This window comes from Podarcis bocagei (assembly GCF_964188305.1).
Source record: "Podarcis bocagei genome assembly, chromosome: 13".
Taxonomy (NCBI): domain Eukaryota; kingdom Metazoa; phylum Chordata; class Lepidosauria; order Squamata; family Lacertidae; genus Podarcis; species Podarcis bocagei.
Window position 1 is genome coordinate 16,064,585 of NC_138138.1, and position 24,620 is coordinate 16,089,204.

General features: G+C 48.3%; 1 protein-coding gene across 7 annotated transcripts in view; it reads right to left on the reverse strand.

Annotated features, from left to right (window-relative positions):
* Nucleotides 1-664: 664 nt before the first annotated feature.
* Nucleotides 665-24,620, reverse strand: part of FMNL1 (formin like 1) — a 115,516-nt gene continuing 91,560 nt past the window's right edge. For 5 of the 7 annotated variants that reach the window (XM_081166122.1, XM_081166126.1, XM_081166125.1 and 2 more), the window contains 15 exons: nt 24,020-24,169; nt 23,210-23,335; nt 21,465-21,699; nt 20,495-20,818; nt 18,230-18,354; nt 17,935-18,140; nt 15,713-15,947; nt 14,948-15,016; nt 14,466-14,546; nt 13,758-13,887; nt 12,881-13,044; nt 11,335-11,436; nt 9,091-9,189; nt 7,731-7,854; nt 665-3,333 (listed from right to left, as the gene is read on the reverse strand). In XM_081166122.1, coding sequence (XP_081022248.1) covers nt 3,230-3,333; nt 7,731-7,854; nt 9,091-9,189; nt 11,335-11,436; nt 12,881-13,044; nt 13,758-13,887; nt 14,466-14,546; nt 14,948-15,016; nt 15,713-15,947; nt 17,935-18,140; nt 18,230-18,354; nt 20,495-20,818; nt 21,465-21,699; nt 23,210-23,335; nt 24,020-24,169 — 2,274 coding nt within the window. In that variant the 3' untranslated portion in view covers nt 665-3,229. Of the gene's footprint in view, nt 3,334-4,926; nt 5,032-7,730; nt 7,855-9,090; nt 9,190-11,334; nt 11,437-12,880; nt 13,045-13,757; nt 13,888-14,465; nt 14,547-14,947; nt 15,017-15,712; nt 15,948-17,934; nt 18,141-18,229; nt 18,355-20,494; nt 20,819-21,464; nt 21,700-23,209; nt 23,336-24,019; nt 24,170-24,620 lie in introns of all 7 variants that reach the window. The other 2 variants (XM_081166123.1, XM_081166128.1) reach the window with 1 other exon arrangement.

Here is a 24,620-nt window from a genome sequence, read left to right on the forward strand (position 1 = left end):
AGTCAATCCAACATGCTAAATTAATTAGCTGGATTTCTATTAGAAAGACTACAAAACAGGGCACGATATAGACACCCCCTATTGTTCGTTCGCTAGCACCTAATAAGTATATTTGAAATACTGTGTGTAGAAAAGATTGTAATGTGGGTACCCTCAGCCAACTGTGTATATCTAGGCACCCCTGCACTGCTCCCTGCCCTGAATTTTGGATGGAGATACAGTTGTACCTTGGATCCCGAACACCTCGCAAACCCAACATTTGGGCTCCCGCATGCTACAAACTGGGAAGTGAGTGTTCTGGTTTGCAAACATTCTTTGGAACCCAAACGTTTGACGCGGCTTCTGATTGGCTGCAGGAGCTTCCTGCAGCCAATCAGAAGCCACGCTTTGGTTTCCGAACGTTTTGGAAGTTGACCGGACTTCTGGAACGATTTCCGTTCAGCTTCCAAGGTACAACTGTACTGAGAATCCGCAATCACAAGGGGTGCAAGCAAGGGCATTCCACTGCTGTGGGCAAATTGATTTCTTAGTGGACCTTGCAGCAGAGGCAGCCTTGCCGGGGCGGGGCAGGGCGGGGGGGGGGGGCCTTAAAAATTGGAGTGTACCTTATGAAGTTCTTTGCCCTCCAGCAGACTGCCGGCACTCTCTTTGAACACAGGCACCGTTCGCATCTTTAGAATACATTTATTATTTGCTCTCATGGCTAACTCGCTTTGGATTAAATGCAATTCACATAACCATATATAAAAATAATGTATACAAATAGCAATCATATAGGGGCGTTTTGGTCCTCCCCTCCATGATTCAAGGCATTTCTGAAAACAATAGGTTGCACATTCAATTCTTTTCCTAATATCCCCTTCTCCCGCTTCTCCCCCCGCCCACCCGCCCCCAAAAGTGTGTGATGAAACAGTGTCCAAGGTTTCTGTTCTGAGTGTATATGCTGTGATTGTTTTTCTTTAAGCTGCTTTTAAGGTTACAGGAGAAAGCAAATGTTAGCCTAAGTCTAAACCGGGAGTTTCTAAGCGGGTGTGCAGCTCGAAGGCTAAAGCCGGATGAGCAGATGAAGAGTAGGGTGTTGACTTTTGCATGACTTTTAAAGAAATTGTTCCTTTCCAGCTGAGACGGAACAGGGGGGGCTGTTAGGTATGCAGGTCAACACCCGCTGCTGTATGCATTTATTGCTGCAAAGCTTGCATGCTGGGGTGAACAGGGTAGGAATGCAGCTCTTTGCCTACCAACATCCCCTGTAGGCAGAATCCGTCCCAGGGGGCCTGGATTTGTGCTGGGGTGGATGGGATGAGCTGTATCCCTTTTGGAGTTTTCACAATCTCCCCTCCCCATCCCCCAGATAAGAAAAAAGGCATGAACTGTAAAGAACAAGGGGGAGAGCAGATGCTCAACTTGCAAGTGCCCTTGTCCACTGGGAACCCACAGAGCTGCCAAAAGACATTACATCCTGGGTCTGTTAGGATCGCCCCCTTGCTTCAAAGCAAGGTGAGCTTACCCCTTGGTCTGCCTTTGTAAGCAAAGTGGCTCCATGATGCAGAGTCCATTGGACAACCTGACCCTCGGGGCAGAAATCTTACCCCCTCTACAAATTCATTTGCTGCTTAGATTCCTTGGGGGGTGGGCGGGGAGAGGAACCACCCCATTGTGCTCTTGGAAATTATAGCGGGTATCACCTGATTGACCTAATTACCTCTACTTTTAGTTCTTGGGGGGGTGGGGAGAGACTAGAACCCAGGGCACAGGTTGGAGAAAAAGCACCGGTGGAAAACCCCGCAGAAATGGCGACACCACGTGGCAAGAAAAAGAAAAGCAACTTCACTCCCCTGTTTTGATTGTCACGAAGCCTCTGAGCTTCTCTGCGTCAGAGCGTGTTGGTTTCAAAAATGCCAAAGTGCCGCCTGTGCCAAATACTTAAATCCTGAGAGACTGTTCCACGGACCGCAACTGCTTCCTAGGGATGGCCGTTGTGCTAGAATAAGAAGCCGAAATTATATTCATAACTTTAACCAAACATTATACTTAGGAAGATTTACGTCTCCTGCTTAGAGCCCAGTCTTCTTTCCTCCTTAGCGGCTGGGCACTTCCCATCTTAAGACGTGCACGAGGGGAGTGACTTCAGGTGGTGGTGGGGAGCCTTGGTGGAAGGGCGGGCAACTCTGGTTGCTTACATGCACTGATCAAACTCTCGTCTTGTTGCCCTCGTGAAAATATGGAGGGCAGCAGAGACTCCTGGGTCATCTAGAACCACGACAGCCTTGGTAGGGGCTTAAGACACCACTCCCAGGTATCCTCAGCCAGGCCTTTGCCAGCCAAAATGTTGCAAAGGGAGAAAACCACACAGGCTGTTAGCCCTCTCTACAGCATAAACCTGAAGTGCTGCCTGCCGTTTGTGTCCTACAAGGCCAAGGCGGTCGTGGCACCTGTCCAAGGAGGTTTAAAAAGTGCTGGAGCTCTTTTGTACAGGGTGCTTGCTGCCCCCCACCCCCCGGCAAAGTCCTTGTGGACCCCCTCGTTGCACCACTTCAATGGCTTAAATGATCCTGAGGTTACACATTCCTGGGCAAGTAACCTTCCTACAAGTGTACGACTACTCGCTCAGATCAAACAGCACCGTTCATGTCAGATGGGAGAAAAGTGGCCTGCAAACGCTGGCTGTCTTCTCCAGGCCGGAGGAGGAAGTGGAGGATTAAAGGAGACTGAAATGGCCCAGCTGGATGAGGCGGGGGAAAGGGACATGGGCAAGCTGGGGGGAGCAGCTAGCAGGGAGGAGGAATCGAGACCCTCTGGGTTCCGCTTCCTCCCTCCAGAGGGAGTCTGCAGTCGCAAACATTCCAGGCTGTGGAAGATGCTCGTTCTTGGCTTGGTGTTGCCATGGCTGGACTCTTCTTCCAGAACCACCTGCTGTCCTAGTTGGCAGAGCAGCCCCTGCCATAATTCCACCTTAGGGCCGTCCGACGTGGCCGAGAAAACGAAGTTCAAAACGAAGCGGCGTTGATCCCCGTGGGCAGGAGAATTGGCAGGGTTGTTGTGCGCATAAGCCCACAAATGGCTTTAAAAGCGGAGGAGGAGGAGGGAAGGGATCGTCCTGCCCTGAGTTTTTGTCGTTCCTTGGTTGTGAGGGGCTTTTGGTCCAAGCCCGTCGGCCAGGAACCCCCCAGTCCTTGCCTCGCGCCCCCAAACCAAGGCTTGGCTAGCTTGCTGTTCTCATTCGGGGCTGTCACAGCGAGATGTCGGCAGTCACCTGCAGCGTCTGCCCCACGGCCCGTTTCCTGGCGCTGTGCCGACCGGTGTCCCCCCGCCGGTACGGCTGGTTGCGCAGGCCTGCCACGAGAAAAAACAAAACACCTAGTTAATTGTTTCGGGTGCATGCATTCAGACATGCTTGGCTCCTTGATTTGCCCTGTGCTGGTTTCTCCCTAAAACTTCTGCAATGCAGAACGCGCAGCGGTGTGTTCCCCTCCCCTGACTTTTACACTGTAATACAACCTCGGAGGCGACCACTGGGAGGAGTAGAGCGAACATGCTTAACTCTTTCCCCATCCTCCTCCTCAAAATTGCTTTCTTCCCTGCCCCCCACAACTGCTTTTCCCACCGACTGGAAAAAAAGATCCAGGAATGGCCGCCCCAATTTGAGCGTTCGGCACATTCTTGGCACCCACTCCTCTGTGCCTGATGGCAGCCTTCAAGGCTGCTTTTCGTTCAAAAACTAGGGAAAGGAAAGAAACACCCCGCTGTATGCAGTGGGGTCTTCCTTTTTTTTCCTTACCGTATTTTTCGCTCTATAGGACGCACTTTTCCCCCTCCAAAAATTGAGGGGAAATATGTGTGCGTCTTATGGAGCGAATGCAGGCTCCTTGGCTTCAGCGATAGCAACGCAAAGCCTCCAAAGCGCAGAGGGAGCGCTCCCTCCACGCTTCAGAGGCTTTGCGTTGCTTTCGCTGAAGCCTGGAGAGCAAGAGGGGTCTGTGTGTACTGACCCCTTTCGCTCTCCAGGCTTCAGGGATAGCTGCCTGAATCCTTTGGAGCGCAGCGCGAGTTCCCGCTGCGCTCCGCAGGCTTCGGGTTCCTTTCGCTGAAGGGTAGGTGCCCCTTCAGCTAAGGTGCAGCGTCCCTTCAGTGAAGCGGGAGGAGAAATGGAAGGGGCTCCGTTTCTTCTGCCGCTCTGCTGAAGGGGCGCTGCGCAGAGAGGGGGAGATTTCCCCCCCCTTGTTCCCCCCCCTCTAAAACAAGGTGCCTCCTATGGTCGGGTGCGTCCTATAGAGCGAAAAACACGGCACTTAAAATTGGAGACACATCTCACTTTCAGACCTAAAAGGTTTACTGCCCTGAGAAGCCTGAAGTCCATATTGTGATAGCTGCATTTCAGAATTTTTGACCTCGCAATACATTGTGAATCACGGTATGTGGGTGTGTGCTATGCAAATATCACGATGTCGGGGGGGGGGACGACGACGGACATTAAGCCAACCAATGCTTCTCTTGATTCCTGCAGCTCCTGTTAACTCTGCCGGCTCAGTGACCCCCTGCCTCATGCAGGGGACAGCGAATCGCAAGGGCAGGTGCCAGCAAAAATCACGGTGCAGGAAAAACCGTGAAGCTGGCCAACGCCTCTACATCGCTTCATCCTTATTTCAGACACCGTGATATATCAGTCTATTGCGATGTTTAGCTGGTTATATATCACATTGTTGAATACCATATATCACCCAGCCCTAACACTGATTGTATGCACACGCACACACAGTTTGAACTCCCGTTCACGTATTCACTCAAATGCCTGGCTAGATGCTTCAGCTATTGCAGGGCTCATCCCAGCACTGGAAGGAGTCGTTTCGAGACGCCACCTTTGCCTGCCACACTTCCCACCCCTCGGCTACAAAAATCCACCATTGTGCCTTTGATGCAGCACGTTACCTAGAGCCACAAGCTACAGTGGGCTCTCTTCATTGAAACTGGCGTCGCAGAAGAGGCGAGAAGAGCGCTTGCCCGTCCGAGCAGTGAAAGGAACGGTCTTCAGTGCTAAGTAAAGAATAGTACCGGAGGGAAAGGCAAGGAGATTAAGAAGAGGAAAAGAGACAAAGGGCAAGTAAAGCAAGCAAGTAAAAGTCCCAAAGCAACCAAGAAGGAGGTCTCTACCAAGAGGCACCGAGCCTCTAAACGGCATCTCTGCATTCCACAGCAGTTCGTATCTCACGGCTTCTCTCTAAATAATCCTGGAAATTGAAGTTCATTGAGAGCACTAACAAATCTCTGTTGGAGGTTCAATAGCCTGCCCTACCCCTCTGCCCTGTCTACAAAACTTCTCCACCCCTGCAGTTCTGTTCTGCCAGTTTAAGTCTGTAGTGTAGATGCATCCTTTGAGAATCTTTGGGCAGGAAAAAAAAAACACGAGTGTGCTTAGAAACTGAGTTCCGGGCCCTGCAGCGATTAGTAAAAGCAGACAAGCTGGTTTGCAAAAAGAGCAGAAAGGCCTAAGGAGGGTATAACAACAGGTGAGTGGGACGCCATGAAACAGGCAAAAAGCAGCAGCAACAGCAGCAGAAAACCTCCCTTACAGCCCCACCTAGTTTTGTGGGTGATGTGTGTTTGTGTGGTGTGTCTGGGCATTGGCAGGGTGGGGAAAGGCCTCAGAAGTCGCTTGTCTCTCAGCTTAACCGACTTCGCAGGGTTTTGCTGTGGGAATTAGATGGGAATGGGAGAGAAAAGAACTGTGTACCCCACCGCCTTGAGCAATCTGGAGAAAAAGTGGGATACAAATGTAATAAACAAGCAGGTGGGTTGGGGAGAAGAAAAATTAAGGATGCCCACTAATGGCCGACGGCTCGGAGAGCCCAGATCTGCAACGATGGAAATTAAATGCGTAGCCCAGGCATGCAGGCTGGTTAGAACTGTACACTGGCAAATATTTGCTGCAAAAAAGGCATGGTGTGGTCTCAGACAAATATGGGCTGGGGTGTGGGTGTGTGTGATCAGCAGAGCGCCCTTGGACCACGCAGTACAGCTTGTAATTGCCTCTTATCCTTCCCCAGATATGGTCTGGGGCTCCATGCAAGATCTCATCTCGTGGCGTTGCAATGATCAGGAGAACAGTGATGAAGCAGCCCAGAAATACATGGGGGGAACTTGTCAATGATCTCAGGGCAGTTGGGACCATAGGTAAAGGTAAAGGGACCCCTGACCATTAGGTACAGTCGTGGCCGACTCGGGTTGCGGCACTCATCTCACTTTATTGGCCGAGGGAGCCAGTGTACAGCTTTCGGGTCATGTGGCCAGCATGACTAAGCCGCTTCTGGCGAACCAGAGCAGCGCACGGAAACGCCGTTTACCTTCCCACCAGAGCGGTACCTATTTATCTACTTGTACTTTGATGTGCTTTCAAACTGCTAGGTTGGCAGGAGCAGGGACCGAGCAACGAGCTCACCTGTCGTGGGGATTCGAACCGCCGACCTTCTGATCGGCAAGTCCTAGGCTCTGTGGTTTAACCCACAGCGCCACCCACACCCCCCAGCTGGGACCATAGTCACCATGAAACCAGTTGGTAACACACTATGCTGTGAAGGACTGAGATCTTGCAGAGCATGCAAGGTCCCCTTGCTCAAGACAGCACATGTCTGCAGTTTGCCAATGCACATCTGAATGACCCAGAGGAGAACCGGGTGAAAGTGTTGTGGTCAGATGAGCCCAGAATCGAGCTCTTTGGCATCAACTCAACTCGCCGTGTTTGGAGGAGGAGGAATGCTGCCTACGACCCCAAGAACACCATCCCCACTGTCAAATATGGAGGGGGACATATTATGCTTGGGGGGTGTTTTTTGCTAAGGGGACAGGACACCTTCACCGCATTGAAGGGACGATGGATGGGACCATGTATTGTCAAATCTTGGGTGAGCACCTCCTTTCCTCAGCCAGGGCATTGAAAATGGGTATTCCAGCATGACAATGACCCAAAACACACGGCCAAGGTAACAAAGGAGTGGCTCAAGAAGACGCACATGAAGGTCCTGGAGTGGCCTGGCCAGTCTCCAGACCTTAATCCCATCGAAAATCTGTGAAGGTTCGAGTAGCTACACATCAGCCTCGAAATCTTACTGACTTGGAGAGGATCTGCAAAGAGGAGTGGGACAAAATACCTCCCAAGATGTGCGCAAACCTGGTGGCCACCTACAAGAAACGTCTGACCTCTGTAATTGCCAGCAAGGGTTTTGCCACCAAGTACTAAGTCATCTTTTGCAAAGGGATCAAATACTTATTTCACGCATTATAACACCCATCAATCTCTGACTTTTGTCTTCTGGGTCTCTGGGGGTTTTTCTGTTGTTGTTCTGTCTCTCACAGCTACAATAAACCTACCGTTACAATTATGGACTGGTCATTTCTTTGTCAGAGGGCAAACGGGCAAATTTAGCAGGGGATCAAATACTTTCCCCCCTCGCTGTAGAATCGTAGAGTGGGTCACTCTAGTACAAGCCCCTCTAATGCAGGAATCTGTTTGCCCAACGTGGGGCTCTTAACCAGTGACCCTGAGGTTAAGAGTTTCACGCTTTACCAACCAAGCCACCCCAAATTGCACAGCTCAGAAGTCACCGGGAAGTTGCTTCTCTCGGGCGCCACGATTCCACACAGCTCCCACTTTGCCCGGCCCATCGCCGGCCCTCTGCGGAGGATCTGCTGAGACTTCAAAGCCCGCTAGTAAAACAAACGGCCTCCTTCCTCCTCACCTGTAATAATGTCCTCAATAGCTCCATCTTTCTCCTCGTAAATGAGGGGCTCCTTCACCAGCTGCTTCTTCTTCAGCTCAGAAATGAGGTCCATCTGCTGCCGCTTGGCCTTGTGGGTGGGAGACTGCCAAGAGAGAGGAGCGGTTGCTGTGGTTACGCACGTACCAAGAGAAGACGATATTTCTCTTCGCAGGACCGGCCTACCCATCAGGCAGCTGTCCAAGGTACTAGATATAGGGGGGAACCAGTTTGCTGCTTGTCGCTGCCGAATACCATCCATTGTTTGATTTTGTAAACTGTTTTTTACCCAGTCTGTTCCCAGGGGCTTAAAGCAGCAGATTTTATTTTTTTTATTTTTGCTTCAATATATATTTTAATTCAAAGTGAATCTCGACAGCAATACACCATAAATTCTTATTTTGACACTCACCAAAATAAGTCACCTGGAAAACCCGCTTTTTGTGACAAAGTACAGAAGGCCAATAAAGCGAGATGAGCGCCGCAACCCCCGAGTCAGTCACGACTGGACCTAATGCTCAGAGGTCCCTTTACCTTTACAGAAGGCTCGGTCACATTTAAATCGCTGAGAAATACTATCACGAACTGTAGGAAGCATTACATCCATAAAGTTTCCCCCCAGTCCTCTTATTGTAATATTGCACACTGCAATTGCTACATGGCAAACTAGTGTAGCAAAGAAATCAAAAACAAAAAAATCACGTCTGCAAATAATTGTTAAACGGTACAAAAAAGTACAAAAAACCCCTACAACAAATACGAGTCCAGGGAGTAGCCCTGTCTACCAGCTTCTCTGTCTCAGTGCTGCCCTTGTGGATCTTGATAAGGAGGATGAGGACAGACCTAGAATGAGTTGACTCTGGAGCCAGCTATTGGTGGACTCCCTCCTGCAAATGGGCACCAGTCACCCCAGCTACCACATTTTCAACACACAAGCTAGACATTTCCCCTGCAATCCACACCTGTGGTTGCAAAGATGCACTTCAGAACAGCAAGATGCTGCATCCGAGAAGCTTGGGAGCCAAATGGGAATCGGATACATCTGTACGTCTGCCGCTGTTGCCCAGCGCTCTGACTAGCAAAGTCAATGTTTCTTTTAAAAATATATATTCCGCCCGCCTCTCCTCCTCTAAATGCCAACAGCTGTTTCTGACAACAGAACGAGTTATATGAATCCTGTGAGCAGAAAGGGTTTTTGGCTGAGTTTAGATTTGGTCCCCAACACAAAATCCAATGGCTGAATACAGTCTGGTGGGAATTCCACAACTCTTTTCATTTTGAGAAAAAGCAGGAGGAAGGGGGACATGGCTTTGGAAAGGTGTTCCAACATGTTAACACCTACCTTTGGAGCTGCCTTTTCTTCCTGGTTGGGGGAGTTCACCTCTTCCACTTTGGCCGCTGCTTCTTGCTTCTTCCACAACTGGATATCTTCTTCCGCTTTCTTGTTTCCGGGCGGGGAGAGAGAAAAATAAGCTTCACTAAGCAATCGCAGGTACATCACTAGATGGTGACAAACACGTCGCATCACAGAGTTATCAGATTCGCAAGCCCACCTTTCCGGAGAACAGAGTTTTAAAACTCATCACACACATTCCCCCAGCTCTCATTGCCAGGATACAAAAAGCTGTTCGGGTCTCAGGCTGGCTGAGAGCCAGTGTGGTGTAGTGGTTAAGAGCGGCAGACTCGTAATCTGGTGAACCGGGTTCGCGTCTCCGCTCCTCCACATGCAGCTGCTGGGTGACCTTGGGCTAGTCACACTTCTTTGAAGTCTCTCAGCCCCACTCACCTCACAGAGTGTTTGTTGTGGGGGAGGAAGGGAAAGGAGATTGTTAGCCGCTTTGAGACTCCTGAAGGGGAGTGAAAGGCGGGATATCAAATCCAAACTCTTCTTTTTCTTCTTCTTCACTTTTCCCCAGCAGAGAAACTCAACATTCTCTGGTTTCTGGAGGCTCCATGATCCTTGAGTTTTCAAAAAATATTTGTTTCTTTCTTAGTTTACAAACTAATGATATCTTTCTGCAAACTTGAGACCTTCACCTCTGCAAGAACCACCACCTTATTTTCGGTGGTCCTGTTTTGCTTCCACAATCTGAAACAGTCAAACTTTGTCCTTTATTACATGACCTGTAATAAGGATGGGGAGAGATGGGGATGTAGAAAACCTTTTTGCTAATTCAGCCATTGTCATTCCAGCCCTACAACTTCCCACTGGTGCCACCAATGGTTCTCATTTGGAGGCGGGGGGCGGGGTGGGGAATTTCCCCCGAAGGGGAGCCTTACCTATCCTTGCCTCCCTGTAGCAACATCTCCAAGAGCTAGTCGCTCTTTTTATTAAAGTGATTTGTATCAAACGCAAGCTAGGAAACGGGATATAAAAACTAGAAGTTCTCCTTTCTCTAGCTCAGTGGTTCTCAAAGGGTGTGCGTGCCACACTGGTGTAGATTGAGATTCAAGGACAATCAAACATTTTAACATTTCAGTGTAGTATAGTCTTTTTTTAATTGCAGAATACGGAAAGATATCTTTTCAAAAAGTGAGCATTGAGTAACACTTCAAGCTCACAACTCTCATTGAGTTTGTACGCATACCTAAGGTACATATGCAAGAGGCTCACTTATAATTTTATTTTTGGGAATGATTCATGTTCTTATGTACCTGCATTGTTCTATACTTCCTGGATGTCCAATGATCATACAGTGGTACCTCGGGTTAAGTACTTAATTCGTTCTGGAGGTCTGTTCTTAACCTGAAACTGTTCTTAACCTGAAGCACCACTTTAGCTAATGGGGGCTGCCGCTGTGCTGCCACCGTGTGATTTCTGTTCTCATCCTGAAGTCAAGTTCTTAACCCAAGGTACTATTTCTGGGTTAGCGGAGTCTGTAACCTTAGGCGTCTGAAACATGAAGCGTCTGTAACCCGAGGTACCACTGTATTTCGCCCCACATTGGGCCAAATATTCCTTCATTGCAGGGGGTTGGACTAAATGACCCCGGTGCCCCTTCCAACTCTACAATACTATGATTCTACTACAATTATAAAGTAGTTGTGTTCTAAGTCATAAATCAACCACTGCTAGGAGCTCTTTCTTTTTTGTTATAAATGAAAAAATCGGTGTAGCGTGAGCAATTTTTTATTTTGAAAGAGTGGCCCAGAGAAAGAAGCTTCAGAACGACTACTCTAAGTCAATCCAGTAATTTTTAACAACAACAATTTATACCCCGCCCATCAGCCACTCTGGGCAGCTCCCAACAGAATATTAAAAACACGATAAAACATCAAACATTAAAAACTTCTGTAAACTAAACTATTTCAGTAAACTAAACTATTTGGAAGACAGTGGCCTAGTGTGTGTGGCCTACCACTGCAACACATTTTACTGACCCTGTAACTACTACAATAATCCTCAACACTTAGCATTCACATAACATGATTTAAGAATTCAAAGTCCCCCGTCTGCATTATGTTGGCAATCTACAAAAGTTGGTTGGTATTTAGAATCTTCCCGATGCAAATAAATATGGGACACAAGGAGTGTGGCTCACAGTCAATAAACAGGCTGCACCCAAACTAAAGGCAAGAGTCTTACCTTGTATGCCTTGACGAAGCGCACAAAGGTGGGGAAGAACATTGTTGGAGGGGTAGTCTTGGGGTTTTCCCCAAAATACTCCACTGTCGACTCGTAGGCTTCCTGTAGAGAGAGAAAGAAAAAACCCCACAGAGTCACAACTCTGAATCTTGGGGCGGCGGCTGTGTCAGCAGCAACACATTGCCTCAAATTTGTTTCTTTTATTTATTGGTTGCCCTGTGAAATGAGCCTCTTCTCTTTGGAAACCCTTGGATGATGTCAGCTTTGACATCAAGGTGTGTGGGCTTCATTTTTATTGGCAAAAATGGCAAAGAGCCTTGCGGCGCCTTAAAAAAAACATAAACTTTCAAGGAGTTTGATGCATCCACACACAGACAAACATCCACACAGGCGTGGAGAGGAAATGGGGAAAAGGTGGAGTTAAACACCAACGCAATATATATATAATCTTGGGCAATTCAATGAGAGCTTAAAGGTAAAGGGACCCCTGACCATTAGGTACAGTCATGACTGACTCTGGGGTTGCGGCGCTCATCTCGCTTTATTGGCCGAGGGAGCCAGCGTACAGCTTCCGAGTCATGTGGCCAGCATGACTAAGCCCTTCTGGCGAACCAGAGCAGCGCATGGAAACGCCGTTTACCTTCCCGCTGGAGCGGTACCTATTTATCTACTTGCACTTTGTCGTGCTTTCGAACTGCTAGGTTGGCAGGAGCAGGGACCGAGCAACGGGAGCTCACCCCGTCACGGGGATTTGAACCGCCGACCTTCTGATCGGCAAGTGCTGGGCTCTGTGGTTTAACCCACAGCGCCACCCGCGCTGAGCTTAAGCTGAGAGCTTAAAGGTATGCAAAATGAGCACAGCGAGCAGTCATATCCGTTACTGCTCAGTTCCATTTATCTTTTTAAAAAGCCAGAGATGACAAACCAGTGGTCCTAACCAATTTAAATTACCGTATTTTTCGCTCCATGGGGCCCACCGGACCATAGGGCGCACCTAGTTTTTAGGGGGTGGGAATATGGGGGGGGGGAGGTCCCGAAGCCTTGCGCAGAGCTTCCTGAAGCCTGGAGAGCGAGAGGGGTCGTGCGCACCGACCCCTCTCACTCTCCAGGCTTCAGCGAAAGCCTGCATTTGCTTCATAGGACGCACACACACTTCCCCTTAATTTTTGGAGGGGAAAAAGTGCGTCCTATAGAGCAAAAAATACGCTAGTTTGTTCCCACCCCTCTCTCTCTGTATGTGTGTGAGACAGAGAGGCAGAAATAGATGCCACAAATCTGTTGCCTCTCTCTGGAATCTGTATGCGACACCACAAGCCGATAGCTATTGAGAGACATCATTGCAGTCTGAGGACGCATTAAGTGGGTCACGCACTGAAAATACTTCTACCCCTATACCGCTGCCCGAAAACTGAGTGGTCCCCAAGAGCTGCTGGCAAGCTCTTTTTTTTTTTTTTAAGGCTCAAAACTCCCTGTGGTATGAGTTGCCACGACAGTTGCCACGACAACCCCTTCTGAACTAAGCACCGCCTCTCTTCCTCCTCCTCACCTGTGCAGTTTTGCCATCGGCCTGGAGCTTCTCCATCACCTCTGTGTTCGCCTTAAGGAAGTCCTTGAGCACAGCGCTGTCATCCTGGCGCATAAACTCTTTGCGCGTGAGCTCCATGCCCTTCTGTAGGCCCCGCACATCTTGGAGCACGCTGTCCAGGGATACTGCGAGAGCCAAGAGAGAAGGAAGCGTGAGGCAAAGCTGGCCCAATCGAGCTGCCGTGGCTCCAATTAACACTTCTACCTAGGGGGGACTTCAGAATACAGTGGTACCTCGGGTTAAGTACTTAATTCATTCTGGAGGTCTGTTCTTAACTTGAAACTGTTCTTAACCTGAAGCACCACTTTAGCTAATGGGGCCTCCTGCTGCCGCCGCACCGCCAGAGCACGATTTCTGTTCTCTCTCTTTTTAAAATAATTTTTATTAAATTTTTATTAAATTTTCCATTTTAACAATCCAATCAAATCACATTAAGTATTCCAAATTATACAAATACATATCATATAGTCCAAAAATTATAATTTTTTGTTGGGGCTTCCCATGCTTCAAGTTCTGTGGGGTTCTAATCATCTTATGTTTCTACCGCCTTGAGTTTCCAATAGCTCCTTCTTTAAATCTTCCTGTCGTTATCCTTCCTTACGATTTCTGTTCTCACCCTGAAGCAAAGTTCTTAACCTGAAGCACTATTTCTGGGTTAGTGGAGTCTGTAACCTGAAGCGTATGTAACCTAAAGCGTATGTAACCTGAGGTACCACTGTATGTATTTTTAAGGGTATTATTATTCCCTCTGGCACATTCCCATGGCCAAAGGGAGGGAGCTGCACCCCATCTTTCGCTGTGAGGTTCTCCCCTTGCCCAGAATCCTCTGGCTCAGCACCTGCGGCTGCTTTTTCCAGGAAGTGCAGGTCATTGGCGAAGTTTGTGAGATCGGAGTATTTCTCCTGGATCACCCGCACGATGTAATGAAGCAGCGTCTGCTTCCGGTCTGTGGATTTCATATCCAGGAGCTACAGAGAGAAACGGGTCAGAATGGGGATTGGGTGAGGGAGCCAATCCCCAATATTTCGCAAAAATCACCTAGTATTTCTCTCGCTAGTACAGTCATACCTTGGAAGCTGAACAGAATCTGTTCCGGAAGTCCGTTTGACTTCCAAAACGTTCAGAAACCAAAGCACTGTTTCTGATTGGCTGCCTTCGGGTATACTGGGCCGAAGACGTTTAGGGATTTCAAGGTCAGCACCAACACTTTGAATTGTGCTCGGAAACATACTGGGACCGGTTGTTATATGGTCTCGGAGGCCGCTCCCAGTCCCCAGTCTGGCTGCCGCGTTCTGGATCAGTCTTGCTTGTACCCAACCTGTGTCTAACACCGATCCATAGTTTGAGAATGATTTGCCACTGAATCCTGATCCCACCCCCACAGTGGTTTTCTGGGCTGTTCTGGCAAACACAGAGGTCCACTACAATCTCACACAAGGCCAGTGCAAACCCTCAAGCTGACCCCCTGCTGTTTAGTGTCCGGCCATGACGTGCTCCCCGAAGAGGGTGCCAAGTCTTCCATGCTTCCCCAATCCACGTCACTTACCGCGTCAAGGCTCTGCAAGCGGAACCCATAGGCTGCTCCCCGCTTGCTGCTATTCAGGTAGTTCCCAAACGCCAGGACAATCTATGAGAGACAACCAATCAATCAGTCGTGGACAGCTGGGGACACTTGTCTGGATCTACGAATCCCATTTCCATGCAAACAAAACTGCCCACCGTGAGAGGAGACTGCCTGTTGAGTATTTGCATGAGACACCGTTCTGGGCTTACCTGCTTCCGAAATTAACAGAGCGCTCTCATAGCAGCAACTCAGACAGAAACACATTGGATGAGCTCTTGTGAGGGCACCTCACTCTAAAAGCCAGCCTTTTCCAATAACTTGTGTCCATACTTGCCATCAGAGGGTGGGGATGTGTCTCAGCTCTCAGAATTTTAGGATGTCACCAATTTAATGCTTTGGGTTTGACTAGTGGGCTTGCTTCTTTGTGACTGAGCAAACCCGCCCTTATTTTTAGGGAACCTCACCTCCAAAATCTGGCGCAGTTTGGTAGAAGCCTTGAGCGACATCGAAGCAGCGATGATGGAATTGAGTTGCTGTGGATGGGGAAGAACAAAGGCATAATCAGTTCCCCTGCTTTGTCGGACACCTTCCTTGCACCTGCTCTATAGCCACTTTAGTGGAACTAACCCAAAATGCGGAAAGTGAACTTTTTATTCCAAGCCCTGAAAGTGTGCCAAACGTCTGAAAATTCAGATTTATTCAATATTATGGAGTCAAATGTTAAGATTTTGGTAGCAAGGGGGTAAATGAGCTCAGAAAGTGGCAGAACAGAAAGCACAGAGGGTACAAGCTCAGAGTACAAGACGTAGGAGTGACATAGTTTAATGGGGACGGAAGGTGTGTGTGACCTTAATAGGGAACACCGCCATTCTGGTTAGGTGTTTTCTTTTGTCCTTCACTGTGTTTATTAAAGAAACTAACTGGTAAGAATTCCCTTTCGTTTGATCTGCTTATTTACGGCCACGGGGAAGGAAGCCAATTCCCCAAAGCCCGACACAGGCTTTTTGCCCCAGCTAAACAGCCAAGCAACACAAGAACTGCATTTTCATCTTGAAAACAGGCTTGCTATACCATACCAAAAAGAAAGGTGTTGCAAAAATGCAAGCGGCAATTTGTTGCATCATCTTTTATGTCCTTTCTGCACACCGGTCTGGACTGCACCTGCAAAGGTGCCCCTGCTGTTGCCCCCCACCCTAGTTGTCCCCTGGCTGCCTATTCCATTCCCTTACGGGTAAAAGGAGCTGGACGGTGTCTCCGAAGTTGCCCAGGAAGGTCATGATGTTCATGCGTTCTGCCAGGCGAGGGATCTTGCTGAATTTAATCATGAACTGGTCCTCATCCGAAAGCTCATCCAGCGGCCGCTGCTCCTTCTCGTACTTGCGAATCACCGTCAGCTCGTATTCCGTGGGGATGAAGCGCATCAACAACTCCAGGAAGTCAAGGCTGAGGGACTGCAGGTCATATCTGAATGGGAGCAAAGCAAAGGTTCGGATTCATTGGCTGGGTAACGACAGAAGCCCAGCAGGGCCGGCTCAAGACACATCGGTACCAGAGGCGAACCACAAATTGGCACCTGCCCTCTCCGCCAGGGAAGAAAGGGCGAGCAAAGATCTACATCACGAACAAGGAGGGAATAAAGATCTGCTGCCCCTGTGGATCTTGCCGCCTGAGGCAGTTGCCTCACCTTGCCCCATGGGTGTACTGGCCCTGAGGACCACGGTGCCTTCTTAAGAACATGGGGCAAAGGGAGGAGTGCTTCCCTACAGCCATTTACTCTGATTGTAGGTAATGAAGTCGGACTAGCTCCCTGGTTCTCCATTCTCCAAAGAGGAAACCAACGACAGCTTTTAATATTTAAGCAGTACCGCAAAGGCTATTGACAGAACTCAAATGAGCCACTTAATCATGATGGCAGGAGCAGAAAATTTGGTCTGTGATTCAAGCAGCACACACACACAAAAGTTCGCTTTGTGAGGGCAGCCATTTGTGGATAGATTCGAACCTAGCTGCTCAGTCAATACTACAGTGCTTGGGGGGGAAGCCATAGTTCAATGTCAGAGCCCAGCGTTGTTATGTCCCAGGTTCAGTTCCTGGTATCTCCAATTAAAAGGATCTCAGAAAGCAGATTCAGGAAAGATCAGAAGCCATGTTGACCGACCCCTCTGACCCTAGAGGCTGCATATAATCATCATGCTTAATAGCCAATGATATCCTTTGTGGATTTGTCTAATCTCCTATTAAAGCCATCTAAATTGTTGGTCATTACCACATCTTGTGGCAAGGAAGCCCATTGTTTAACTATGATAATGAGGGATGCAATCTTCCCCGGTTTCAAGTTGGCTGGGAGCTCTTTACAAAGGATCATAAATAGCTCAAGGCCACTGACACACCACAAGTATGTCAGTGGGTAATACAGTAGCCCAGGACACCTTTACGTTCCCTGTATTTGTCTGATTGCCTTCTAAAGCCGTCCCAAGTTGGTGGCTTCTGGCACAACGGAACACCGTGATGGAAACCAGAGTGCACGGAAACACAGTTTACCTTCCCGCCACACCCGTACCTATTTATCTACTTGCACTGGTGTGCTTTCGAACTGCTAGGTTGACAGGAGCTGGGACAGAACAACGGGAGCTCACTCCGTTGTGGGGATTCGAACTGCTGACCTTCTAATCAGCAAGTCCAAAAGGCTCAGTGGTTTAGAGCATTCAACAGGCCCACCTTTCTCTACTGGTCCCAATTGCTTCTCATTCTGGGCAACTAATTGCCTGGGAGTCATCAATAAACCCTTCTAGGTCGCGTCAGGTCAACACTATTGCAGGGCATTCGGATCTTGCACAAGTTCTCTGCCTGTTTCCCAAACTTGCCTTTCTCCCTGCTATTGAACAGCTTCTGTAGCACTTGTGCAAATACTACATAGGAAGCTGCCTTATACAGAGTCAGACCACAGCATCCATGTAGCTCACATCTGTCTGCATCAGGGTTTCCCAAACTGTTTTTGACTACAATTCCCATCATCCCTGACCACTGGTCCTACTAGCTAGGGATGGTGGGAGTTGTAGTCCAACAACAGCTGAAGACCCAAGTTTGGGAAACACTGGTCTACCTTGACTGGCAACAGCTCTCGAGGGTTTTTTTAGACAGTCTTCCCCAGCCCTACCCAGAGATGCCAAGTATTTGAACCTGGCATGTGCTGCAAATGGTCTGCCACTCTGCTGTGGCCCTTTCACCTTGCTCTTAAGAACGTACATAGAGCACATAGTTGCCTGCTGCTTCATCTAGACCAGGGACAGCAAAAGCATGCCTTATCAGTGAGATGGGTTCCTGCTTAATGACCTGGCTCTTCATCAGGAACAGCCTCTCCATGTAGTCTCACCTCCTCTGCCCACTCTGCTGGGAAAAGGAATTGGAGAGGGGGGAAAACCAACCCGTCCCTTGCGTGTAGGCTACTCACACCTGGATGGCCTTGCAAATGCCGTCGATGCTGAGCCCCGCCTTGCGAAGCGTGATGGCCAGGTTCTTGGCCCGGTTACATTCAATCAGCATCACTTTGCTGGGGGCTTTCTTCTGGGAAGCCTTTGCCTTCAGGGCAGGGAGCTCCCGGGCCTGGCCTTGAGCTCTGGTTTTGAACTGCTCCTCAAAGTCGTTCATGTCAAGCTCCTGCGACGAGAGGAAGTCAGAAATTGAGAGCACAGTGTGGGTTGGGAACGAGCAGGAAGCGGGGAGGAAGGAACTTAGCCTGGACGTACCTGAAGGACCTTCTCGTCGTTGAGTTCGTTGAAGACCGTGCCGTTGATCTGGTTGGGCTTCAGAGCTACCCAGTTGAAGATAGGCATCCGGAATTTTGTTTGTATTGGCTTCTTGATCTTGACGGCTTTCAAAGGACAACAGAGACTGTCAGAGACCACCAAATCAGAGATCTCGTCCTTTCCAGCCTTACTTTGGGGCCTGGGGGCCTTCTGACAGATTGTACACAGAGAGAAGACGACATCCCAGGTGTGGTCCACCTATATCCTGTGGTTGTGTAGCAACCACAGACACCAATTCCAACCCTTGAACCCCTTCAGCCTCTGGACCTGTGGGATGTATTGTCACTGAAGCAGTCAAATACAACATTTCCTGTTTCCTAGAGTGGACACACAGGGGAATGTTGCCCCAGACAGGGAGGACTTCCTGTCATACCTGTTCTGAAGCATCCTCCCCCTGTGTGTGACCAGGTAGATGGGCGTGACCCTAGCAGACCCTATAAAAGGGCTAGCCATGCAGCCATCTTCCTCTTTTGCCATCTTCCTCTCTTCTGGCTCTTAGCCAGCAGCACACGGCTCATTCTTACAGAGGATGGAAGCCATGAGGTAGAATGTCTGAGGCCTAGATCAGACTTCTTTTCTCTACAAATGTAACTGTAACCACAAGATAAAGCCTGCCTTCAGAATACGGCTGTGAACTGTGAACTTTCCTCTTACTTTGAAACAAGACTGTCGTGTTATTATTGTTTTAAATAAAAGGGGAAACTTACCAGGAACAATCCAGGCTGGACAAGCCAGACTGGATCACTTAACTTAAATGATTCTAATGAATCCATCAACTTGCTTGCCACAATGTGCAAGGGAATGTGCTCTGCTGCTTGCTCACTAGCGTGAGTGAGGAGGGATAATATTTAATCAATATATCCTCTCCTACTTCCCTCAACATTCCCACAGGACCCACCAGAATGGCTGAGATGATGTCGAGACTTGGGCTCTGAAGACAAGGCAACTTCCTGAGGGGCTGCAGAATGTCAGAGTCTCTCGAAATATACCCACTGCACAGAACTGTTGTCAGGGCAAAATGGGGTAACAACCCCTCCCCCTCTGTTTAAGGGGGTTGGACTAGATGACCCTCAGGATCTCTTCCAATTTTACAGTTCTATGATTCTATGTATGCAGCTCCGAGGGAAGTGAGAATACAGAACATCTGCCTCTACTCACAGTGCACGTTCTGAAGAGGCTAGATACCCAATATTTTTCCAGATCCCAGATTCCTGAGGTACTAAAATTTGGTGAGGAAAGTATTCAGAATCTCGGCCTTTATTTGTAAGAATGGAGAGACTGTGCCGTTTTCTGAGGAAGCAACTTGGGAAGGGAGCTCAGCAGGGAATAAAAATGTGACAGGAACAGAGGACACCCCCCCCACACACACACACTTAAGCTATTACATCTACCAACTCTGTTCATGTCCCTCCCCAGTTCATCAGGCACTATAAAAATCACACAAATAAATTATTAGCTTATCCACACGCTGACTGAATTGATCGATTAATGGTTCAAAACTTATATGATTCAACTGACGGATATGTTCTGCATTAAGTAATAACCCTGGAAATTACGCAAAGTGATTTAACGTATTGCAAAAATGTGAATATGTGTGTAATTTAGTCACTTAGAAATACCCTCTTAAGACTGGCTCACAAAGGCAAGACGTGCTTTCACTCTCTCAAGATTGAAGAAACTGCCTTCGGCTGTACTTGAGGGTCGATTTCAAAAAATCCCACTGGAAAAAAAGTTATGTCCCTGTGGAGATGACAGTATTGAGTCATGTGCTTGCACTCTTGATAAAAATTTGAGGAGTGAGGTTATTACCCCTCTATTATTGTCCATGCTGGGTCGCTCAACCAGTGCTGCTGTGTCCTTTCCTTTAGCAGATCAAGATGATCAGGTGACAGCAAAAAGTGCAAGGTTTTTAGCTGGGGCAGTTAGAATAAGATCTATTATTTGAGTATAGATGTAAGCCCCCAAAATGTCTCTTCTCTACTTAAGTTTATACCTCTTACATTCAGTACATTTTATTTTATTTTATTTTATTGTGATGGCTTGTGGCTGATGCAAATAAAGATTCTTCTGATTTCGGCTCACAATAAATTCATAGAATTGGAAATCTAGCACAACGCCCAGCAATTCAGGAATCTTTACCCCAACGTAGGGCTTGAACCCATGACCCGGAAATTAAGAGTCTCACGCTCTACCGACTGAGCTCACCTGGGGTTACTGTCACTCCTGGGAGATTTGTACCATCAGCCATCGGCGGAGGGGGGGGAGGAGGAGGAACCGGACCGTCCGTTGGCAGGAGGGGTGGCGGTGGTGGTGGAGGCGGAGCTGCAGTTCCTGCCACAGGAAGGGGCGGGGCAGGAGGAGGGACACTGGTCCCTGGAAGGGGCGGAGCTGGAGGGGGAAGAGGAGGAGCTTCCTCCTGAGAGGATGAAGGAACCAGGGAGCTGCTGTCCTTGGTGAAAGGCAGGGGCGGGGCTGGTGGGATTTCAGGAGCAGGAGGAGGAACAGGAGATGTAGACGGCGAAGGAAAATCTGGAAAGGAAAAGAAGCACCTCTTTATTTATTTAAGCTAAAGGTAAAAAGGTAACGGACCCCTGGACGGTTAAGTCCCGTGAAAGGCGACTATGGGGTTGCGGAGCTCATTATTATTATTATTATTATTATTATTATTATTATTATTATTATTTACTATTTATACCCCGCCCATCTGGCTGGGTTTCCCCAGCCACTCTGGGCGGCTTCCAACAAAGTATTAAGATACAATGGTCTGTTAAACGTTAAAAGCTTCCCTAAACAGCTTTCATGCCGAGGGAGCTGGTGTTTGCCCACAGACAGCTTTCTGGGTCATGTGGCCAGCATGACTAAACCGCTTCTGGCGAACCAGAGCAGCGCATGGAAACACCGTTTACCTTCCCACCGGAGTGGTACCTATTTATCTACTTGCACTTTGACATGCTTTCAAATTGCTAGGTTGGCAGGAGCAGGGACCGAGCAATGGGAGCTCACCCCGTCACGGGGATTCGAACCGCTGACCTTCTGATCAGCAAGTCCTAGGCTCTGTGGTCTAACCCACAGTGCCACCCGTGTCCCATTCGATGTGGTAGAGCCCAGCAAAAGAGGGATCGGACAACACCTTTTGTTTCTGCCACAAAATGGGCATATTGTTTGCTCCACGTACCTGTGCTGGTTGACGAAGGTGCATCAATCGTAACTGAAGAGGCTCCTGATGCTTCCACAATGACCGGGATGACCTCAATGCCAACGATGACATCTCCATCAGGTCCGCGCAGAATCCGGATTAGCCCCTTGTCTTCCAGTTCCTCTAGTTTGCGCTGCAAGGCAGGGTACTGCAGAGACCCCTGAGGCTGTGGCATTTGTAGCAAAGAGGGACTCCTTGGACTGTTGGTCCTATCCTGTTCCGAGAAAGACAATATTGAAAATCATGAGGTTTGGGCAGAAAACTTAGAAAGCACACCTCTCTCTCTCTCTCAAAATATTTTATTTATGATTTTCAGTTTTATACATTTGAAAAAATTTACAATCATTTTAACATTTCAGAACTCGACTTCCTTCCCCCTCTTTCTGCGGTTCCTTAATTTGGAATATGCAGAAAATATTAAAAATAAATTTATCATTTATTCATCTCTTATAAAGCAGCAGATTATTACAATAATCCTGCCAATATTCTTATCTGTTCACAGTTTGTTTGTAAATATCCCATAAACCATTTCCATTCTTTTATAAACTGTTTGTTATCTTGATTTCTTATTTTTCTGGGAAGTTTTGCCAATTATGCATATTCCATAAGTTTTTGTATCCATTCTTCTTTTGCTGCGATTTCTTCTTCTTTCTGTTTTTGGGCAAGTAATATTCTTGCCGCTGTACATGAACAAATTTCTATACAGTTTGGGAAGTTCGGTCCCTATAATTCCCAAAAGGAAAGCTTCTGGGTTTGTTTGTTTTTAAACGTTATTTTTCAACTCATTATATATCATTTCCCAGTAAGCTTTTAAAAAGCTTATTGAGAAAAGCACACCTCTCTGCTACACCTCCCTCTCCAGCCCCAAATAAAAAAAGCAAGAGGGGAAAAGCCGCCCACCAACCATAAGAAAAAGAGAGAGAGAGAAAAGAAGGTTGCTGGAAAGAAAGGAGAAAGGAGAATGGCCTCACCAAACACCAAGAGGAGTGCTGCCCTCAACAGAAAGAAAAAAAGGTTCCTCACCTGTACTCTAGAATTCTTGCTGCCTGCCACTCACCTAAGAGCTAATTCCAATTAGGAACACCGAGTCAGACCACTGCCTGAGAGTTGCCCTCACTGACTGACAGCATTTTTAGCTGTCCACTGTTCAAAACAGGATACTGTACTAAGGACTGCAATACCTCAAGGATCGCCTCTTTCCCTAGGAACCTACCCGGACCCTGAGATCATCTTCTGCGGCCCTCCTTCGTGTGCCTCCTCCTTGAGAGGTCCGGAGGGTGGCAACACGAGAACGGGGCCTTCTCTGCAGTGGCTCCCCATCTGTGGAATGCTCTCCCCAGGGAAGTTCACCTGGAGCCTTCATTATACACCTTTAGGCGCCAGGCAAAAACGTTCCTTTTTAACCAGGCCTTTGGTTGATCTGATTGACATCCTATGCCCTTTTAAAATGTGTTTTTTTGTGGTGGTGGTTGTTTTTCTTTTTATTATGTATTTTGTGGTTTTATAGCTTGATTTTATACTGTGAACCGCCCCGAGATCCCCAGGTTTAGGGCGGTATATAAATTCTAATAATAATAATAATAATAATAATAATAATAATAATAATAATAATAATAATAATAATACTAGATCAAGCTTTGGTTCAAAATGGCAAGGCGCCCCAAACGTTTCTTTTTGGGAACCAGTTCCAACAATCCACGGCGGCTGCAGCTCGCTGCCCATACCTGCTCATTGCCCGTGGTCCGTGCTCTCAGGGCCTCCACCTCGCGGCGCGACTGGCACAGCTGCTTCTCCAGCTCTGCGACTTTGGCCATGGATTCGTTCTCAGCATCCTGGAGTTTCTCTGCCAGCTGCAAAGAGAAACAACGCACGGGCGAGTGAATTGCAGGAGGGCAGGATATGCAACAGGGAAAAGAAAGAGCTGGCAGTGAGCAACATGCTATGGAAGGGGGTCCAACAGCCAACAGCCCCCCTTGTTCAAACAAAAGGTTAGTGGCAGGTGTTGTTGTAAAAGGACAGTTAAGTCCAGTCAAAGGCGACTCTGGGGTTGCGGTGCTCATCTCACTTTCAGGCCGAGGGAGCCGGTGTTTGTCCACAGACAGTTTTCCAGGTCGCGTGGCCAGCAGGCCTAAACCACTTCTCGTGCAACAGGACACTGTGATGGAAACCAGAGCGCACGGAAATGCCGTTTACCTTCCCGCCACAGTGGTACCTATTTATCTACTTGCACTGGTGTGCTTTCGAACTAGGTTGGCAGGAGCTGGGGAAGAGCAACGGGAGCTCAGTCGCAGGGATTCGAACCGCCAACCTTCTGATCGGGAAGCCCAAGAGGCTCAGTGGTTTAGACCACAGCGCCACCCGCATCCCTTTTGTGCATACAGATTGCAGGGATGGGACCCAGGCAGCCCTGAGCCCTTTCCCCATTTTTGTGTGACCTAGTGAGTAGGGAGGGTCTTCTTCATTTGCCAAGCCACTGCCCCCCCCCCAGTGCAGCTTAGGTACATCAACCCCAGAGAACTTAGCTAGCCCCCCACCTGTCCAACTTCCTCCTGCAAGTCCTCCACGTGCTCCAGGACAGCGTTTTTGGTTTCGGTGTCCTCCAGCAGGGCGCCCACATCAAATATGTTGTCCAGGTAGGCTTGGATTTGCACCTGCAGCTTGTCGCTCTCCGAATAGCGCAGCTTCTGTTGAGGCAAAAGAGGAAAAGTGTGGCATTTAAAGCTATGGCTGGGCTTAGCTGTGCAATGAAGAAGGAAGGAGGCAGCCTGTTTCAAGCAGTGCCGCAAGGATGGAAACAGGCAAGACCGGAATTGGTGTGTCTGTATGGTGCAGCCAGACCTTTTTTTAATATATACAGCCGTACCTTGGAATCCGTTCCGGAAGTCCGCTGACTTCCAAAGCATTCGGAAACCAATGCGCAGCTTCCGATTGGCTGCAGGAAGCTCTGTAGCCAATCGGAACCGACATTCGGGTTCCAAAGAACATTTGCAAACCAGAACAATCACTTCCGGGTTTGCAGCGTTCCAGAGCCAAAAACGTCCGAGTACCAAGACATTCAAGATCCAAGGTACGACTATATAAATTTTTATTACGTTTTCTGTTTTACAATTTAAAATACTCATTTTACATCCTTAA